At 40.2% G+C, this 21,556-nt stretch overlaps 1 protein-coding gene across 2 annotated transcripts in view; it reads right to left on the bottom strand.

Moving 5' to 3' along the window:
• The window catches only part of LOC132395656 (carboxypeptidase inhibitor SmCI-like), a 65,581-nt gene that overhangs the window by 11,324 nt on the left and 32,701 nt on the right, over window positions 1-21,556 (bottom strand). For both annotated transcript variants that reach the window (XR_009512703.1, XM_059972551.1), the window contains exons 4-5: window positions 1,064-1,234; window positions 789-962 (exon numbers count right to left, since the gene is read on the bottom strand). Coding sequence is in view for 1 of the 2 variants with exons in the window: in XM_059972551.1 (XP_059828534.1) it covers window positions 789-962; window positions 1,064-1,234 (345 nt within the window). In the remaining variant the exon portion in view is untranslated. The remainder of the gene's footprint in view (window positions 1-788; window positions 963-1,063; window positions 1,235-21,556) is intronic.

The following is a 21,556-nucleotide window of genomic DNA, read 5'->3' as shown; positions in this document are numbered from 1 at the left end:
GGCAATTATTTTGCAGATATTTTATCACCAGTCGAGGTGACATCCACAGTGTGCAGTTGTTGGGTGATTCTTGCTGGATGTACTCAAGTTTATATAGGCCCCCATTCTGATATAGGTCCCCAGTCCTGATTGGCCACCCCTTCAGTTGACCTTTGTATCCTATTGGCTTGTGTTTCTTTGGCTCTCAGAGGTTTGTCAATGGTGTCTATTTTGATACATTTGTTTACAGAGTCATCCGAAAAGAACCATGCTTCTAAAAATTCTCAGGCCTCTGCAGTCTCCCTGTTAAAATAGTGTTCTTCTTGGTCTTCATATACCAAGGTTAGCAAGAGTGGATCATGTTGTCATACAGCCTGTTTGTCTTCCTGTAAATCAGTTGAGAGCTTACAGTCTGGTGATCCTGTACAGCACACTGCTTTTTTTGGTTGCCTTCAATGGTACAAGCTTCCTTAAAGTTGCTGTTGGTTTGTGAGGAATTGTGATGCCGTGAGGGTTGAGCAGTCGAGCTGTCATTTTTGAGATATTCTTGATGTAGGGCAAGGTCGCGGGTTTCAATGCACATTGAGTAAGGTCTGCACGACTTTCTTTCCTTAGTAAGCATCTCCTGATGAAGTCCCTGGGTAACCACTGTTCTGGATCACTTTGAATATTTCATCAGGAGATGTCTATACCTAATAACTATGAAATATCAAGAAAATCTTTGCTTTCATTTTGCTCCTAATTCACTACTTGATTTCCTGATCTGAAGATATTTCCCCAGAATACATGTTAGGAAATGCACTACTTACGTGGTCTACAAATCTTCTGGCAATCTTTAAGAGTAAAGAAGTTATTATCGTTCCCACCACAACCTGTGTAGCTGAATTTCTCACAACTATTGGTATCTCGGTTGTAGTAAAACCGTGGGATATCAGCTCCGCAGGTTCCTCTGTCTGTGTGTTTAATGCAGAACAAGGGCAGTACTGTAAAGAAATCATATGTAAGTAGTGGAAAGCTTTATATACTCACTTACATTATTCCATTAAAAATGACAAAATAAATAAAAAAGTTTTTAAAGGATTACATGAGTTCAGATTGCACTCCATCAGGCAAGAAGTTATGTCCATGAAATTATTAGCATTGCCATGGCATCCGCCATACACGAACTGCTCACATGTTCCTGTTGAGAAGTTGTAGAAATATCTTCTAAAGAAGCCACGACATATTCCGATTTCTGGTGGCAAGTGGCACTTGTCTGTTATTGAGAGAAAGGAACATGAGTAAATGCTTGTATAGATGCACTGTTAAGTGCTTGTAGATTCCCATCTAAAATAAGCTGCACACAATCAGGGATTATATGAAATGTTTGCAATGTAGACTCAAACAGTGCGGTCTCTTGATTTGTATGTGTCTAGTATACATAGGGTCATCCTGCAGTGAAAGTAAATGGCATATTTCCTTTTCTTGGATCTTGACCACTGTGAATCTACTTGCTATAAAATTTTTCTAAAGTCTAGAAACTAAATTTCATTGCTTATATATGAGGTAAATATAAGATGAAGACTATAGATTTACAATAATCTTAAATTGACAACCCCCTATTGTAATCTCTCGGTCCACTCCCATGTCTTCAGTGATCTTCAATAATCAAAAATCTTCATCTGTCTGCGGTCAGCTCTTGTTGGGCCTTAGCCTGTGCAGATCTGCCTACTAGGCTTACATTAGAAAAGCAAGGGACTCAATAAAATTCATCAGCCAGCTTTTGATATGACTCTGATCTTGACACTATTGTAACTGCAGATGTTCAGCTCCTAGTGCTTACCCTGCCAGGATCAGAGATTGCTCGGAGCAACAGCACCAGAATATCATTGGCGTGCCTCATCTCCCTGCTGCCAGGGTCAAAAATGTTGAAGAACAGTTGCAGTGCATTTGAAAGGTGGAAGATTAGAAGTCAGGGGTCATGGTTCACATTGTTACTAGGGACAATGGTAAAAAAGAAGGATAAGGTCCTGCAACATGAACCTAAGAACCTGGGTCATACATCTCTGGATTATTTCCAGTGCCTTGTACTGGTGAGTAATAATGAGAGAGTAATGTGTAACTAAAGAGATGATGTAGGAGGGAAAGCTTTAGATCTCACCATACAGAGAGGGAAAGAGAAACAGACAGACATATAATCAAAGTACATATATGTTACCGTATGCAAATTTGAGATTCATTTTTTGTAAATCCAAGAAACACAACCAAATCAATGAAAGACCATACCCAACAGAATGGACAAACAATCAATGTGCAAAAGACACCAAACTCTCCCCGATAGCATTTAAGATGAGAGGGGGAAGATTTAAAGGATACACAATAGGCAACTTCTTCCTCACAGAGGACAGTGGGTATATGGAACAAGCTGCTAGCGAAAGTGATTGAGGCAGGTACAATTACAATACTAAAATACCTTTAGACAGGTACATAAACAGAAAAGATTTAGAGCAATGTTGGTGAGGTGCAGGTAAATGGGATTAGCTCAGGCAGACATCTTGATTGCCATGGCCAAGTTGGACTGAAGACCCTTTTTGTGCTATATCGATCTGCGAATATGATGCAAAGTCCAAAATTCAAAATAAATTTATAATCAAAGTACATATATGTTACTGTATGCAACCTTGAGATTCATTTTTTGTAAATCCAAGAAACACAACAGAATCAATGAAAGACCGTACCCAACAGAATGGACAATCAATGTGCAAAAGACACCAAACTGTGCAAATACAAAAGAACAATAAAATAAATAATAATAATAAATAAACAATAAGTATTGAGAACACCTGATGAAGAGTCCTTGAAAGTCTGTTAATAGCTTGTGGGAAAAGTTCAGTGATGGGTTGAGTGAAGTTATCACGATTGGTTCAAGAGCCTGATGATTGAACTGTTCCTGAACCTGGTAGTGTGAGGATCCTGAGGCTCTTGTACCTTCTTCCTGATGGCAGCAATGAGAAGAAAGCATGGCCTGGGTAGTGGGAGTTCTTGATGATGGATGCAGCTTTCTTGCGACAATGCTCCATGTAGATGTGTATACGGTGAGGAGGGCTTTACCCATGATTGACTGAGCCCTATCCACTACTTCTTGTAGGATTTCCATTCAAGGGCATTGGTGTTTCCATACCAGGCAGTGATGCAACCAGTCAATATACTTACTCTCCACCAAATCTTTTAAAAAGTTTGTCAAAGTTTTAGATGTATGCTGAATCTTCATGAACTTCTAAGGAAGTGTGGCTGTGCCTTTTTCATAATTACACTTAAGTGCTGGACCCAGAAAAGATCCTCTGAAATAATAACAATGAGGAATCTAAAGTTTCTGATCCTCTCCACCATTGATTTCCCCCAGTGAGAACTGGCTAATGGACCTCGGGTTTCCTCCTCCTGAAATCAATAACCAGCTCCTTAGTCTTGCTGACATTGAGTAAGAGGCTTTTGTTGTGGCACCACTCAGCCAGATTTTCAATCTCCCTCCTATATGCTGAGGGAGCAAGAAAGACATTAAAATAACTGTATTCACAGGGAAACTCTAATGAAAACAGGGATGTCGATCACCATGATTGAGCTAGATGGATGTTACTAGAGTATGTTAATTAAAATTTTAGTTATAATTGCAAGTTTCAGTAGCGCCATATTGGAACACAAGACCATAAGACCATAAGATGTAGGAGCAGAAGTAGGCTATTTGGCCCATTGGGTCTGCTCCGCCATTTAATCATGGGCTGATCCAATTCTTCCAGTCATCCCCACTCCCCTGCCTTCTCCCCGTATCCTTTGATACCCTGGCTAATCAAGAACGTTTCAATCTCTTTCTTAAATGCACCCAATAACTTGGCCTCCACAGTTGCTCGTGGCAACGAATTTCACAGATTTACCACTCTCTGACTGAAGTAATTTCTCCACATCCCTGTTCTAAATGGATGTCCTCCAATCCTGAACATGTGCAGTAAAGAACAGTGTTTCCTTCTTTTTACATTAACAATGTGATAAACCAGAGTATTTTTGGAATATTCTTAAAATAATAATTAATTCAAAATCAATGGAAATAGATTTCAATCACTCTTTCATAGGTTAACTGGAAAGCTAATTAAAGAGGACTGATCACTGTTTAGCACATGGTCTAGTAAAGCATAGCAGTAAATAATAACATTCTTCAAGTATTTCCTTAGTGACTGAGGATTTGAGTAAATGAATAATTGTCATTTTGAAGATGTGCAAGTACAAAGCATACACAAACATACCCACAATATATATGGCCCGTGTCAGAATCAGGTTTATCATTCACATATGCCATGAAATAGTTGTTTTTTTCTGCGCCAGCATACAGTGCAACAGATAACATTACTACAGTATTGTGCGGAAGTCTTGGGCACACTAGCTATATATAAATTTGAGAAGATCTGAGGCTGCCAGAAATCCAAAGCAACACACACAAAATTCTAGAGAAACTTAGTAGTTCAGGCAGCATCTATGGAAATGAATAAACAGTAGATGTTTCAGGTCAAAACCCTTCTTCAGGACTTGTATATATGTGCCAAAGATTTTGTACAGTACTGTATTTGACAACTTCCTTTTGGAAATACTGTGTCTCTGCCAATGAATATTTTTATTTTTAGTCAACAGTACTTGAACACATGTCCAGTCCCAACACACTGGGGGGAAAAACAACATGTAACTTAAAGTTCCAGCCTTGCTGATATTAAGTCTGATCATCTTCAAGGCAATGGATTGATTACTAATTTCAGGTTTTGAGTCTTTGTGCAAATATGAATGGTCATGAGTGAAGTAAATAACATTAGAAAGCATAGGATCATTATAGACTAAATAACATTTCTCTGGTATGCTGTCAATGTGAACAGATCTCCAGCACAGATTATTTCTTTGAAAACAGCTTTACATGTGAGAGTATATATAACATAAGAGAATGAAATATGATTTTAAATTATTGAGGTACTGACATAAAGAAACTAACTTAATTATTTCCATAAATCCCTTTAAATTGGAATGGTTGTGAAAGCAGCCATTTGAGATTTACTGCTGAGGACTATCAAGAGCTTCTGATATCCAGTGTTAACAGGGCACTTTGGAGAAATTATATTCACAGATGGATTGGGCATCAGGCTTTGGAACAGCTTTCTGTTCAATGCATCCAAACCTGTGTTTGTAGTTCAAAGTAAACTAATGAAAAAGCATCTCCTGTAACCTTCGGAAGATGCATTTGCTTTTGCCACATCATTTTCACATTGAGCTTGGGTAAACACTTCTGACATTAGATTTGAACAACAATGTTTGGATTTGCCAAGTAAAAGAGATTGGATTATTTTCCACTGAAAGTGGATTTCTAAGTGCTCAAACCCCCGTGGCCAGGTTATTGGTCTCACCAGGAGGACTGCAGCAGCTATGTCTCCATTAAATCTGTGTCCTCACCTAGTCTCTGGTACTGTACTTGCTTTATGTCTCTGGTTCAACAGAGTCAGTCAGCCCAATACTAAAAGGTACCAACCTACCTTCCTAATGAGTGTTAAACTGTAATGTGGCTAAAAGGAGGAGCTAAGTGTTTTTTCCTTAGGACCAGCTTCAAGCCTCATGAGTATACAGTGTACAAACACAACCCATACAAAGATCAACCAAGATGACATCTGGCAAAGTCCAAAACAGTGACTCAGGATCAACCTTGACCTTTGCTGACCTGGGGAAAACATCTATCAACTAGATACTTTCAACGATACTGTACGTACTGTACTGTACGTACATTTGCACAAAACACAGGCCCCCATTGGCTAACTCAATATTATTAGCAAAATCTTTCAAATATCTGGGCGATCTCTCGCAGGCAGACTTTCTCGATTGCACTTTGGTTTCCACTATCCGATTGGTACAGTACTCTCAGCTGTACTGTTCATATGAATATGAATATCAATACGTGACCTTGTATTCCTTCATTAAAAGTCACCCCTGACGTGTCCACTTCTTATTCTTTTACAGAAACTGGTGCAAACCAGCTAGAAAATGTTACTAGATTTGGCTATGATGTTTTAATAATAATTCAAAAATCCCAGCTTTACCTTCAGTTCGGTGACAATAGCTAAGAGAGTGATAATGGTTTTGACTTTCTCTTGAGGTGGGCGTGGTGCTTTAGTATCCATGTAACGTCTGAAATGATGTTCATTATTTCCCGAAAAAGAAAGTGCATGAATTTCTCATTAAAAATAGGTTTACATTTTCCAGTCAGCTGAATGCTTCGAAATTCTACAAGCCCTCATTGCGTGATATTTCCGCGATCACGACGTCCTCCAATTACACAGCAAGTTTGGGGATGGTGTGCAGAAATCTGAATCATGGTTCTCTGAAAAATAGTAGGTGTAGACAAAACTCTAAAGGGCATTGAGTTGTAAGTGAACTGATCCTTCTGTAGGTTAGCTTGCTGATTCCACTGCTTGGACAGTTTTTACTTCTCACAAAAGGTCAGATTTACCTTTGATAAACATTGGACAACAATTATTTTCAGAAGTGTTGCTTCCTCAGAATTTTTTGTTTTTGTTTATGATAGACTGCTTGAAGATGAACACAAATATAATTTCAGGATACTTGTATCACGTGGGAATTTGGAAAAACAACAAATTAACTTTTATTGAATATAATGTGTTTAATTGCATAATGGCGCTGATGCTTTCAATAGTTCAACTAAGTTAAAAATATTTTGTTAATGATTTTCATTTGTACTCAGTGTCTGAGGCTTATCACTTAAGTGTCCAATGATAATTCACCAACATTGATGGATTCCAGTTGCCCTGGTATCCCTTTTCTCCATGACTGCAATGTCCTGGTGAAGCCTTTAACCATGCTCGTCACTAACAGCACCAAGATTTGCAGGGAAGAAGTCTAAATGGGAATGCAGAAAATGAATCTTCAGTGACATGTTGCATTTCGTGGTTTTATATGCTTAAAAAATGCTTTCAACCAGTTGCGTGTAGTTTGGTGCTCTGTAGATGCAGAGAAAAATTTCAACAACTTCCTTGAATGCCTTCCATGTGATTTTCTCCGGTCCCACTAGAAATTCTTCAAATTACATGTCATTGATGACCTGTTTGATATGTGGACCAACAGAATTGCCTTTCTCAATCTTGGCATCAGTTATTCTGGGAAGCATTTGTCTCAAATATCAAAATTTTTGTGCCTAGTGATAGCAAATTCCATCCTTACAGTCCTGAACCCAATAATTATTACTAAAAATCTGTTCTGTCATGCAGCAGCTGTGCTGCTTAAGCATGCCCAAGCATGCCTGGACAAGATCGGAAACTTTCCAGCGTACATTGTATGCACCATTTTAATTGACTTGAATTATGAATTGAAATAATAAACATAAGTTTATTAAAAATGGTGTGTGATAGGGAAATTTCATGGTGATTTTCATGATCAGTAGCCCAAAATTCATAAAATACACCTAAAGGTATTCAGGAAGCAAGATCTTTGTTGTCCAGTGTAACAACTGCCTCTGTATCTGGTCACCAATTCCGCACACTATTGTGTTGCTGTGGGACTGAGTTTTGCCAAAATTGCAGTCTTGCAAATATTTCCTCAATTCAGCTACAAATTCACACATTGTTGTTTGATTGCTTTTCCTAACCGTGAACCTAAGTTAAACCTTTGCATGATCATACTTGTTTTGAGCTGAAGTGAATTCTTTTTAACCAGCTTCACAATTTCCTTAAGTTTTTATCACTGGATTTCTTTGGGTTTCTTACTAACCCTTATGTAAGGACTCTTTTTATTTCCATCGCTGATGTTTGCATCAACAAAAGGTGATAGCATCTTGCAACATTGCTTTATGTTTTGAGTATGAAAAGAAGACTCACTTTGCTGCAGTTGAGTCTTTGCTGTCATGGTCTTTTTAAAGCAGGCAGTTATTTCTCTTCCTTCGATTTTTTTATATACATTAATGAACAAAGTTGTGCATGTCCTACGACAATTGCATATCATTTTCCTCACTCCCAAGGAGCTATATTTAAATGTACAATGAAGTCCAAACTGACATTCATCCTTAAGAGTGTTTATTTGTTTTCTTCAAACCTTATTTTTACTTGCAAGTGGATGAACTGCTGAACGTCTGACCTGGGGTTGGGGTCTTGGTTTGAGAGGGGTCCAGGATCATAGACGGAGCCACAGGATTGGCAGATGAGGCACAGAGTCTAATTAGAGGGAGTCAGAGGATCGGCAGATTAGGGACTAGATCTAATTGGTCGTGGTAGGGAATGATAGGTGGGTGAGTGGAGGCAAACTCCATTGGAAAGGTATGACAAGAATCCATGGTAGCAATGGGATTTACCTTACAGTGATCAAGATGCACTGCTGTGGTCTTAAAACAGAGCTTTCCTGGGATCGCTGTGTCATGATCAGCGTGATCTGACTTTCTCTACATATCATGGGAATCTCACCTTCTCATGTGCAGTTGACATGGAAGTCATGCCCGACATGCAAGCTGCCTCATTTTTGGAAACATCCAATTGAAAATACAACATGAAACAATCACAAATAGAGACTATTGCAACTAATAAAATCAACACGCAGTGGAATAAGGCTGAAAAAAAAAGCAGCATTACATGATTGGTTTTCTTGTACAATGTTTAAGAATTTAGAGCAGAAATTATTTGAATATTACGGAAATTCTCTGAACACAAGAATAAGTGTAAACGTCTGGTTGATGACAGCTCACACTGCCTGTACAGCTGTACTAACAAGCAGGATCTCCTTCCCTTCCCCTCGGGTTTCCCTTACGCTAAATGCACACACCCTTTTGGCAAAGCAACTGTTGATTGAAAGGTCGTTGATTTTAAAAAAAATATTTTTGTTTTTATGGCAGTGCAATGTACATTCTTTCACTATTATGAATTTATTTTCATTGCCTTTGCAACCACCATAAATAAAAGTTATATACTTCTGAAGTTCACACTGTAGTAATAGTGTGGGAATTTGCCTTTACAGTGTCCTTTATCAGTTGGTAGTGAGCAAACATAATTATTCTCTGGATAAGTAAGAATTGTTGTTTGTAACATCATGAAAACAGAGCAAGCAGAAAAAAGGACAATTGAAATCTATTAGTGACTAGTAAAAACTGAAGACATTGGTGAACTGACACAGGAGTTGAAATCAGCACTGATCAGTCATGATCTTATCAAATGTGAGGATGGGAGGAAGACTTGAGGGAGTTGGTGAACCTACTCCTATTTTCTTGTGTTCTTCTGAAACCCAAAATGTGATGCCTGATCGGTAGCAGTGTAAAATCAAGGTGTTATTACTGCTCCAGCTGACTGCGGTGTGTGTGAGAGTGTGTGGACTTTGAGTAAAAGCAGTTTAGGGCAGTCGCTGCAGGATGGTTTAATGGGCAATGTCCTCACAAGAAACTGAAATATATGAAAGCAATGTTCATCTACTGTCCTCATTGTCAGATAGTTTGAATTCCACGTGAGTGACAGAATACGTAGATGGAACTTAAAGACTAGCTGGAGATACACTGCTGAGCAAAGCTAAACAGGTGATCCATTGTGACAGAATACATGGAATAACTAATCCAAGAATAACTTTTGACAGTAAAATATGAGCAAGCACTAAAACAAGCGACATGAAAAGACGTTCCTATTTTCACTTCATTATAAATAGATTATAAACAACTACTTTATTTGTGGTATATTGATAAAATTGTCAAAACATTCAATTCTGATAATTTAATCTGATTATGAATAACATAATAGATTCTGTGAAACTACGATACAGTATACAGTAAGTACAGGGCGGAAAATTCAGGCACGAATCTATTCTGAAGAAATTAATGGAACATCCATTCGGGATATTGCCTATAACCATGATATGTTCACAAACTCTTAAAGAAAGATTAAGTAGTTTGAAGGAAAGGAATACTCTCTTCATATTTGTATTTTATAATAAATAAATTATATATTTCAGATGTGATTGTTTGTATTAAAACTATAATACCAGGCTGTTATAAACTACCGTGAGAACTCTTTTTAGAATATGAACTCTGCCCTTTCCTCATCCACAGCATCATCTGGCGACTCCTCTGCTTTCCTGTCTCCATTCCTTTCTTTTAACCTTGCATTTGAACTTGTACAAGCAGCTTTTTGTCTAACACTTGAAGTTGATGCAATAACCTTAAGGCACGCAGAGTAGATTCTATATACTCACAAAAGCAGAACACTTGCAACTTTCCTGAAGCTCTGTGAACTCTCTTCCTGCTTAAAACCAAGCCACATTAAACTGCCTGATTAACATACCCGAAGTTTCCTCAGATATGTTGCCTACAAAAACTGTCGTAGCTGAGTCACTGCTTTTATCACTTTCATGATTCCTCCGAGCAGCATGGTCCTTCCTTGGTCCAATATGCTTTCCAGCCAGAGGCACAGGGGCTGGTATCAACACCCATTTGTCCTTTGTTGGACAAGAGTTCATGGTGTACATCATGGAGATGGTTATGGCATCATCCAGTACCTTTTTAAATTTGCTTTCAGTTGTATTCAGTGCAGGGGATATAGCAAGCAATTAGTGGATGGATCTCCAATAATGTTGTAGGTGTCTCAGCAAATTACACTCCCACCATGCTGGTCATCCTGGTTTTACCACATACAAGCTCAATGTGGTTTGTTGGTTGTATTTCACTGTTACGAATGTCATTCCCACAGGAGTTATCTTTTCTCCAGTATAAGTTCTTAGCTGGATATCTGCAGGCTTCAGTTTGGCACCTTTAAAATGTCACTCATTTTGTGGAATGCCTGTAACAGCTAAGCCAGTGTCAAACTCCATTTTAATTAATTTGCCATTCACTTCTGGTGTACCCTGTCAGTTTCCAAATTGTAAATCTCAAAGGTATGCAGTCCTATGTCACTCTCGCCATTATCAGATTTTTCATCTACATTATGCAGATTAAGGCTCTTTTTGAATCTGCAATTTGATGTTTTAGCTTTTTCTTTTACCTGAGTAGCCCATTTATTTGTGCCTGCCTGTCATGCGCTTTGCATGTGTACTTTGTTGCATTTTCTGAAAGTTTCACCTTTAAACCTGCTTTGGTTTGGTGAATGTGAGCCCCTGCCACAATGGTAGTACAATTTGTTTGGCCAGATTGATTTTAGTTTAAATGCTAAAATTTTATTCTGATTCACTTTCATTCTTGACTGCAACTAATTGCATCTCTGTCTGCAGTTTCCATTGAAACAGCGATTTCAACTGCTTTTTAAAATGTAAGTTATACTTCAGTTAGAAGCCTTTTCTGAATGTTTTCAAGTAAGAATCCACAAACTAAATGATGCCTCAGTGTATCATTAAGCCCATTACTGAAGTGACAATGCTCAGATCATCTCTTCAATTCAATCATGTAAGCTGGAAAGGAATTCCATTCTTTTTGGCTCCTGTATACTGATCTGTTGGAACAGTATTTTGAAGAAAATTAAATGATCAATGAGAAGTGAGTTCCAGCTTTGCTCAGTACATCGGGTTTAAAGTTTACTTCAAGGTTTGACTGCCCCAACCAAACCAGCAGAAATGAACTTTGCTAATATCATAAAAGTGATGCAAGCACATTAGAACCAAAAACATTGCTGATTGCAGAATGCTTCAGGTTCCATAAACACCAATTATCCATTGTGAAATCAAACCCATCAATGTAGCCAGCCATTTCTGATTTTTTATTGAATGATTATTTTTATCCAGTAATCACTCTTTATGAACTCTGAATTATTCCATATATGGCCCTTTCTTAACTCATCTCTTTTTTTTAGTTCAAATGTCTTGCTGCACTTCAGCAGGTCAGTAGCCATCTCGGGTTTGTTTTAAAAATATCTCATCACCAATGTTATAGACTCTGTGTCTGTCACCCAAGTATACATAGATGCAAGAAATCAATTTTCAATATCCCCCATGTCTTTCAGCTCCAGACAAAGATTATCACTCTGATCTTCCAGAGTATCAACTTCATCCTTTGCAATTCTTTTGCACTTAATATATCTGTAGAAGCCCTTAGGATTCTCCTTCACCTTCTCTGCTGGAACAATGTCTTGCTTTCTTTCAGCCCTTCTTATTTCTTTCTTTATTGCTCTCTTGCAGTTCCTATACATTTCAAATGACTCATTTGATTCTATCTGCCTATACCTGCTACACACCTTCCCTAAAGCTATTATCCTTGCATTTTATTCTGACTGGAAAATGCAAATTCTTTCCTTTTGAAGGTGTCCCACGACCAAGTTCACCATTGCTAGAAAACAACTGGTCCCAATTGTCCCTTGCGAGATCCCTTTCAACACCATCAAAATCGGCCTTTCTCCAATTTTGAATCTCAACCTGTGGACCAGACCTATTCTTTTCCATAATTACCTTGAAACTAATTGCATTATTTACAAAGCATTTGACTACACAAATGTCAGTCACCTGCCCTGTCTCATTCCCTATTAGGAGATCCAGTATTGCACTGCCTCTAGTTGGGGCTTCTATGCACTGATTAAGGAAACTTTCCTGAGCACGTTTGACAAACTCTTTCCCATCCAGCCCTTTCACAGTATGGAAGTCCTAATCAATATGTGGAAAGTTAAAATCACCTGTTACCATAACCTTATGTTTCTTGCAACAGTCTGTGATCTCTCTACAAATTTGCTCCTCTGAATCCCACAGACTGTTGAATGGTCTGTAATATCATCCCATTAACATGGTCATTCAAGTTCAAGTTCAATTGTCATTCAACTATACATGAATATCCATGAATGCGGGCAAATGAAAGAGTGTTACTCCAGGGCCAAGGTGGAAAACACAGTACCAGCAGTCATACACTACACAAGGCATATATAGCATATATAAGACAGCAAGTAAACATAGTCACAAAAACCCACTATAGTATAACCTTAGTCAGTGAGTGACACATCCTCTAAACACGTGCAGTTCTCAGACCGTACACACACAAACCTGGACTTGTCATTCCATTGATTATACTCCAGAGGGCAGCACTGACACGAGGGGCCAACCCCAGCATAGCACGGATGCCGCGCTACACCATCTCCTGGACCATCTCACTCAACAGGCAAGCGTGTGACCTAAGGCCTCGTCCTCCCTACAACCGAGGGCTTGCAGCTCCCTGCCGTGGTTCTCTTCAATAAACAAGGGAAGCAGACTTGCCAATGTCCAAAAGCGTCTTGCGATCTCAAGGGAAATGTCCAGGACAATCACTAGCTGTTAGACTGTACACTACCTTCATGCACCGACACTAATGCCCTTCTGTAGCAGGCAGTAACGTGGTCTGCACGAAGTCCAGCTCCTCCACCAATGAGCAGCTTGCTGATGGGGTAGATACACAGTACTAGAGATTTTTATGTTCCAGTATTGTCTTGCAATTTTAAAAAATATGTTAAAAAAAGACAAAAACGGTTCAGCATGGAGTGAGTAGGTGTGTGTGTGAGTGTGGCTCCCCATTTTTATTGAAAATCTACCTGTTTATCTTTGCTGTATGCTCAAGATAACTAGATATTTAACATTGTGAACAACCCGGGAAGTTGCTGGACACTGAAATGGCAAATAAAATGCACCTCCGAGGTAAAACTGGGGGAAAAGATAGCAAATCCTCGAGCAAGAAAGCTGATGTTACAGTAATGGCGCCGTTGCATGCTGCTGGGCCTGTGCTACCCGATGACCTCGAGAGGCTTCGTTTAGTACTTCTTACTGACATGACACAAGCAATGCATTCTGCCCTAAAAAGAGAACTTGAAGATGCTTTGACATCAATGAATGCTACCATGGAACAAATTATGTCTTATTACGGGTCGCATGACGAACACATTCGTGAGGTTGAAGATGGCCTGAATGATTAGTGACCGATTGGTGAGCGCTGAAGCCGCTATTGCAGCATTGCAGAGCGACAATGCATTTCTGAAAGGAAAGCTAGATGACCTTGAAAATTGGTCGCAGAGATCCAATTTAAGAGTGGTCGGCATTCCGAAAATTTGGAAGGCTCGACCCTGTTAAATTTATGACTGAGTTTTTTGACAAAGTGCTGGGGACAGATATCTTCCCAAGGCCTCTCGTACTTTCGCGTGCTCACCGAGCCGGGCCTAAACCGTTCGGCGTCCCTGAAGCCAAGCAAATGAGACCAAGAATGTTCCTGGTTCTCTTTCACTGCTTTCAAGATAAGCAACGCATCATCAGTAGATGAAAGCAGGAGCTGTATTTACATGGGCATCAGGTATTTTTCATGAGAATTTTAGTGCGGAGCTGGGGTGAAAACGAGCAGTGTTCAAGGAGGTGAAATCCCTGCTTTACGGGAAAAGGGTTAGGTTCGGCCTCTTGAATCCTGCCCTGCTCCGGGTCATCCATGAAGGTAAAAAGCATTATTTCGATATACCAGAGGCGGCCAATGACTTTTTCTTAGGTTATTCATGCAGCATTGAAGGGGTCTCCTGCCAAGGTAAACTGTTACTTTTCGCAACCCACTTCTTTGTTCCTTTTTTTCCAGTTTAATTTGTGGAACGCGATCAGGTTGAACGGCTATGCTGCGGAATCTGATTAACAAGAACTTGCAACCAGCAAAGTGTAAATATTTGGGATTTTCATCTCTGGCATTTAGTTTCCTAGTTTTTTTTTGTTTTTAATGCTTTGCTTGACCTGTGTTACCCTTAGCCTATATATATATAATGTAGAATAAGTGAGTGTACAAATTTTAAGGAGGGGAGCCACCCTAGACTAGATTGAAAGCTTTGGTTGTATGGGGAACGCTTTGGAAGTTTTTTGTTTGGTAATGCCTGCGATCATCCGCAGTTGGGGAAGTAGATCTAGGTTTCGGGGGTTAATTGCCCTCGCGCTGTTTTGGATTGTAGGCCCTGGGTATCTTTTGATATGGTTAACATGAGTGCTGCTGAAGGAGGCCACCCTATGTGGTTTATTTCTTGGAATGTAAAGGGGCTCAATGGTCCTATTAAAAGAGCTAAAGTTTTCTCTCATCTGAAACAATTAAAAGCAGATATACTATTTCTACAAGAGACACATTTAAGACTGGAAGACCATAAAAGACTCCATAAAGCATGGATTAGTCAGAATTTTCATTCCAGATTTAATAGTAGGTCCAGGGGGTGGCAATATTAATCACCAAAAAAATGCAGTTTACACCATCTGATGTAATCAGTGACCTTAATGGTCGCTTTATTATAGTCTCTGGATCTTTTCTTCAGATACCTGTCATTTTGGTAAATGTTAATGCCCCTAATTGGGATGATGTCCACTTTGCAAACAAGGTTTTGTCATTAATACCTAACCTGATACACCACCAGCTAATCTTTTTAGGAGACTTGAATTGTGCTATTGACCCACTGCTTGATAGGTCTAGCTCTAGGGGAACTTCTTCTGGTATGGCAAAGGCCTTCTTGATGTTTATGCAACAAAATGGTTATATGGATCCTCGGAGATTTTTGAATCCATCAGTCAGGAAATACTCTTTCTTTTCTCATGTTCACTACTCCTATTCTCGTCTAGACTATTTCTTTATAGTTAGCTCCTTGATACCAATGATTAGACAAATTGAGTACACTGCTATAGTTATACCTGATCACTCGCCCATGAAGCTAGACCTATGTTTTCCTTTAAACATTAGAGAACAGCCCCTGTGGGGACTTAACCCCTTTTTGCTTTCCAATGAGAAATTTTGTAGTGTTACGCCCGTGCTCCCCCCCTCCTTTTTGAGAATCGCAAGATCGTTATTAAATCAGGTCAGGAGACCCAGGAAATGAGAGAAAGACATGCAGAATCCACAAAGAGTTGGAATGTGTCCTGGCCTCCGAAAGGCGGAACCATTGATAACGGCCGTTGTCTCTTGGAGACGGAATTGTGTATTGAGCGCTGTGCTATTCATCGATGCCCTCAAGGAATCAGGCAACGTGGGCTGGTTGGGGGATGGCATCCTCCCCAACCTGACTGACATCTGAGACCCCGTGAGTGGGGATAAAAGAGGGTCTGTGGGAACAGCCCCTCAGACGCACCAGAAGAAATGCTCGAAATCTGTAACAGCGTAATAGCGAAAGCTGGTGGAAAGCCACGTGCGTCCTTTTCCATTTGCCTCGGAATTGGTGGGCCTTGCCACAGGAGAACGGCTTTAGCTAACCACAAAGGGGAAATCAGCCCCAACGACTCTCGAAGGATTGACATCATAAAAGGAATGGGCAAAACATCCGTCTTTCTCTCCAACCAAAAGCTGCAGCTTGAATGAACTTGAGTGACTTTCATATTTCCATCGGACAATACATTATCCTCTAGACAATGTTAGAGCTATTTCTTATTGATTATTATTATACCATCACTTTTAGATTTAGTATTGATGACGTATATTATCTGTATGTTTGCATTGATATTATTTTTGTGTATTTTTATCAATAAATACTGTTAAAAATAGTACCATCAGACTTCAACGGACCTCTCTATCTTTGCTGGTAAGTGACCCAGTTACGGGGTACATAACAATTGGGGTTCTCGTCTCGAGATTTGACACCAAATTGGGAGGCCAGTGAATCGGGCTTGTAGGTCCAAACTTGGATCTGGTTACACGAGTAGCCAGACGGGAAACCAACAAAAATGGACGTGGATGAATTTATAGAAAACCTGACTCTAGAGGCGTCTACCAAATCAGACTTGATAAATATGGCGAAGGGGTTAAACCTCGCAGAGGTGAGGTTGTCAATGAAAAAGCGGGAGGTGCGAAGGGCCATATCTCAGTATTATATTGGGAAGAATGTGTTTGCAGCTGAGGTATTGGAAAATATCCCTGAAAAGGTACCAGCTAGTGGGACGGCTCAGTTAGAGTTGGAGAAATTAAGGTTGGAACGTGCAATTAAGGTAAAGCAGCTGGAAGCAGCTGAGAAGGAGAAAGAAAGGGCTGAGAGAGAAAGGGAGCATGCGCTCCAGCTAAAGGAGTTAAAAGTGAAACTGGAGCAGAAAAGAGCTGAGAAATAAAGAGAGCATGAAATTCAGTTAAAACAGCTGGAAGCAGCTGAGAAAGAGAAAGAGAGGGCCGAGAAGGAGAAGGAGGCAGAGAAACAGAGGAAACATGACTTGGAGATGGAAAAGGGCAAAGAGATCAAGGGTCAGACGGAGAGGAGCAGTTTAATGTTAGTTGGGCGTTGAGGTTAGTACCTCCGTTCGAGGAGACGGATGTTGATAGTTATTTCTTGCATTTTGAAAAGGTGGCAGTGAATCAGAAGTGGCCCAGAGATCAGTGGGTGGCGCTGTTACAAAGTGTGTTAAAAGGGAAGGCACTACGAGCATATATGGCGTTGTCCATGGAGGAGGAAGCGGCAGAGAGTTATGACAAAGTAAAAGCAGCCATTCTCCGGAGTTACAAATTAGTACCTGAAGTGTATAGACAAAAATTCAGAAATTTAAAGAAAGGGTGGAATCAGACGTATACCGAGTTTGCCTATGAGAAGGGTGTGCTCTTGGATCGTTGGTGCACAGCAGAGATAGTGGAAGAGGATTTTTGGCATCTCAGGGAGTTAATTCTGATTGAGGAATTTAAAGGTTGTGTTTCAGAGGATATTCGGATGTATTTGAATGAGAAGCCTAATAAGTCCATCTCAGAATTTGCTAGGTTCAGAATATGCCCTAACCCACAAGACAAAGTTTTCCTCGAATAAAAGTTCCCAGAGAGACCATGGAAATGATAGAGAAAGCCCGCCGGCTGAGGCAGAGGTCCCGCCAGGAGCTAGTGGTAAGATTGAGGGGGAAAGGCAAGACGGCCAGAGATTTCCGGGCTTGACCTGTTTTAATTGTGGAAAGGGAGGGCATATTGCATCTAGGTGCTTTGCTCCAAGGAAAGAGACAGGAAAAGGGAAAGCAGCAGTCCCTATTGGATGTGCCGTGGTAATCAGTAAATCGACAAGAGAGCCCCTGATAGACAGAGTACGAGAAGAATCTGAGACTTGTATGTCAAACGGAACCGTGTCTGTGAGGGAGGGAGACACATCAGTTCCAGTACGGATCTGGAGAGACACGGGGGCTGAGCTGTCATTGATTAGCAGTAAGGTACTAGATTTTGGTTGTAAGACCGGAATGGTAGCAGTGAAAGGAATAGCAAAAGGGATGGAAATGGTGCCCTTGCATAGGGTCATTATGAATTGTGAGCTAGTCTCTGGACCAGTTGAAATGGGGGTGCGATCAGAATTCCCGAGAACTGACACGGACGTCCTTCTGGGTATTGATTTAGCCGGTGGTAAGGTTTGGGCAGCAATGACGCTGACAAGACAGCCTGTGAGTGTTGAGGTCCTGCCCCTAGATTCCCAGATCCATCCCGCATGTGCGGTCACTCATAGCATGTCGAGAAAGGCAGCTGAGACAGAGAGCAGTTTAAATCAGGCCAGTATCAATTTGGCCGAGACGTTTTTACTGACCCTGTACCAGGAGGGTGGGAAAACGGAGAATAGGAAAGTGAAAGAGAGTAAGGGAGAGGGGGTAGATCTTCCCTTAGCGAGGAGAAAAGTTCTAGAGGCACAAAATAAAGATGAGAAACAGATAGAGCTGTTAAAAGGTCCAGAGTTGGACTTGGATGATCTATCTGGTTTGGCAGAACTGTTTGAAGAAGTTGAAAATTCTAAAGGTGTTCCCGATAATGAAATGAGGGCAGTCCTAGATGAAAAGGGTGCCCTTACCTTGAAGAAGTCTGCTGGGTTGGCAGATGAGGTTGTTTCAGCCCGCGGGGTTGAGTTTACTCCGGAAGGGAGTTGGCCAGAGAGTAACTGGGAGGATCAGGGGAATTTAGAATTTGAAAAGGGTATGGGTATTGAAAGCCTGGAAGAGGCAGATGTCCCGTTTGAGTGTGTTCAAGATGTGGATGCACATGGTACTGAACCTAGTAATGGAGCTTAGAAAAAGTCTGAGGTATTTGACTCAGTTGAAAAGGAATACAGTCCTTGTGGGTCAGATAGACTTGGTTCAGTGAAGAAAGGGTTACCTTGGTAATAGTGGGAAGTGAGAGTTCCCAGGTGTTTGTGCTCGAAGGTGTGTTAAAAGTTAGTGGGGAGATGAATATTATTATTGAAGGAGAAGGGAAATATGTAGTTCCCAAATTGAATGAAGAAAATTTAAAGGCTGGACTGATATCAAAAGCAGCAATCAGGCTACAGAGACAATGGCGTGGTACCACAAAGCCTGTGAATCAATTAGAGGTTGAGTTGGAAGGTAACGGGGCCCCACACACTCTTGTTATTCCAGAGAATTCAGAATTTGAAATGCTGTTTGAATAAAGAGTTTGAACTGAAAACTAATAACCTGAAGGGTCTTGAAGAGAAAACTAGCAACTTGCGTAAAATTAAAGAATTGCGTGGAAATTCAGAAGATCGTCTAAGTTTGGGACACATTGTTAATAAAATAACTCTTATGGAAGGAGCAGGCGAAAGCCTATTTCGTCAGGGTGCACAAGCTCCCCACGTGGGAATTAACCGGAAACGAGGCGAGGGTTAATGGGGACGCCATTTTTAAATAGCAAAAGCCGGTTTTACGGGATTTTGACAAAGCATGTGAATAATAAAGACAACCCCATGGAAGCCTGCCTGTTAAGTTTGAAAGCAACATAAAGATTAGTATTTGCATGAACTTTTGTTGTATACACGTAAGCTAGGATCACAACTCTTTAGTTTTTGTTTGCTAAAGAAAAATAAGACCTACAAATAGGTGGTTATTAAATTGGAGTCTGATGCTACAAGACTTTAGAAAAGTACAAAACGTTAAGATATTAAAGGAAGTCACAATGTAATCGGTAACCATCTGGATATTGAATTGAATGTATAACTGTATTACACTGTTTAAAAAAAAACTTTCATATGGTGTTAGATTCTAAAATCCTGTAAGACTCTGTATTACTTCGTTTTTTTCCGATGGTAAAAAACGCATTGAAGAAAGGGGGTGTTACGCCCGTGCTCCCCCCCTCCTTTTTGAGAATCACAAGATCGCTATTAAGTCAGGTCAGGAGACCCAGGAAATGAGAGAAAGACATGCAGAATCCACAAAGAGTTTGGAATGTGTCCTGGCCTCCGAAAGGCGGAACCATTGATAATGGCTATTGTCTCTTGGAGACGGAATTGTGTATTGAGCGCTGTGCTATTCATCGATGCCCTCAAGGAATCAGGCAACGTGGGCTGGTTGGGGGATGGCATCCTCCCCAACCTGATTGACATCTGAGACCCCGTGAGTGGGGATAAAAGAGGGTCTGTGGGAACAGCCCCTCAGACGCACCAGAAGAAATGCTCGAAATCTGTAACAGCGTAATAGCGAAAGCCGGTGGAAAGCCACGTGCGTCCTTTTCCATTTGCCTCGGAATTGGTGGGCCTTGCCACAGGAGAACGGCTTTAGCTAACCAGAAAGGGGAAATCAGCCCCCCACCGACTCTCGAAGGATTGACATCATAAAAGGAATGGGCAAGTTAAACATCCGTCTTTCTCTCCAACCAAAAGCTGCAGCTTGAATGAACTTGAATGACTTTTATATTTCCATTGGACAATACATTATCCTCTAGACAACGATAGAGCTATTTCTTATTGATTATTATTATACCCGCGCTTTTAGATTTAGTATTGATGATGTATATTATCTGTATGTTTGCATTGATATTATTTTTGTGTATTTTTATCAATAAATACTGTTAAAAATAGTACCATCAGACTTCAACGGACCTCTCTATCTTTGCTGGTAAGTGACCCAGTTACGGGGTACGTAACAGTAGTTATATATTGGCTAACATTGACACATTCTTCAAGACTAACAAAACTGAGTCGGTATTGTACTCATTACTCTGGGAAACTTTAAAAGCTTGCTTGAGGGGTCAAAGAATATCTTATACTTCACATGCCAATAAAGAAATTAGGAAGGAAATGCAAGTGTATCGCAATCTATTTTAGACCTGGATAGGCAATATTCTGAGGCACCCACTGCAGAATTATATAAAAGCCGGGCTGATTTGCAAGTGAAGTTTAATCTTCTATCTACAAACCTATCAGAACAATTAATTCTTAAGACACGTGGTCTCTATTATGAATATGGTGACAAGGTGAGCTGGCTTATAGTTCATCAGTTGAAGCGTCAAGCTGCATCACGACTTATTCCCCAGATAAAAGACATGCACTAAAACTTGACAAGCAATCCAAAAGAGATTAATAACATCTTCACAGCTTTTTATTCCTCTCTGTATACCTCAGAGTTTCCCTCAGATATAACAAATATGGAACATTTTTTAGATAAATTGGAAATACCAACTCTTGAACCAGAAGAGGTGGAGAATTTAGGTCGGGTTCTTGGGCAGGAAGAGATTAATAATGCAATTATGGCTCTGCAGAGTGGTAAGTCCCCAGGCCCTGATGGTTATCCGATAGAATTTTGTAAGAAATTTAAGGATAAACTCATACCGGTGCTTCTAGAAGTGTTTCAGGTATCTTTGGAGAACGGTTCCTTACGCCCTACTCTTTCACAGGCATCTATCTTCTTAAAAAGGACAAGGACCCAACTCAATGTGGATCATATCACCCCA

The sequence above is a fragment of the Hypanus sabinus genome, chromosome 6, assembly GCF_030144855.1.
Source record: "Hypanus sabinus isolate sHypSab1 chromosome 6, sHypSab1.hap1, whole genome shotgun sequence".
NCBI classification, from domain to species: domain Eukaryota; kingdom Metazoa; phylum Chordata; class Chondrichthyes; order Myliobatiformes; family Dasyatidae; genus Hypanus; species Hypanus sabinus.
Note: the sequence above shows the minus strand (reverse complement) of the source record. Positions and strands in the feature narration are given on the sequence as shown.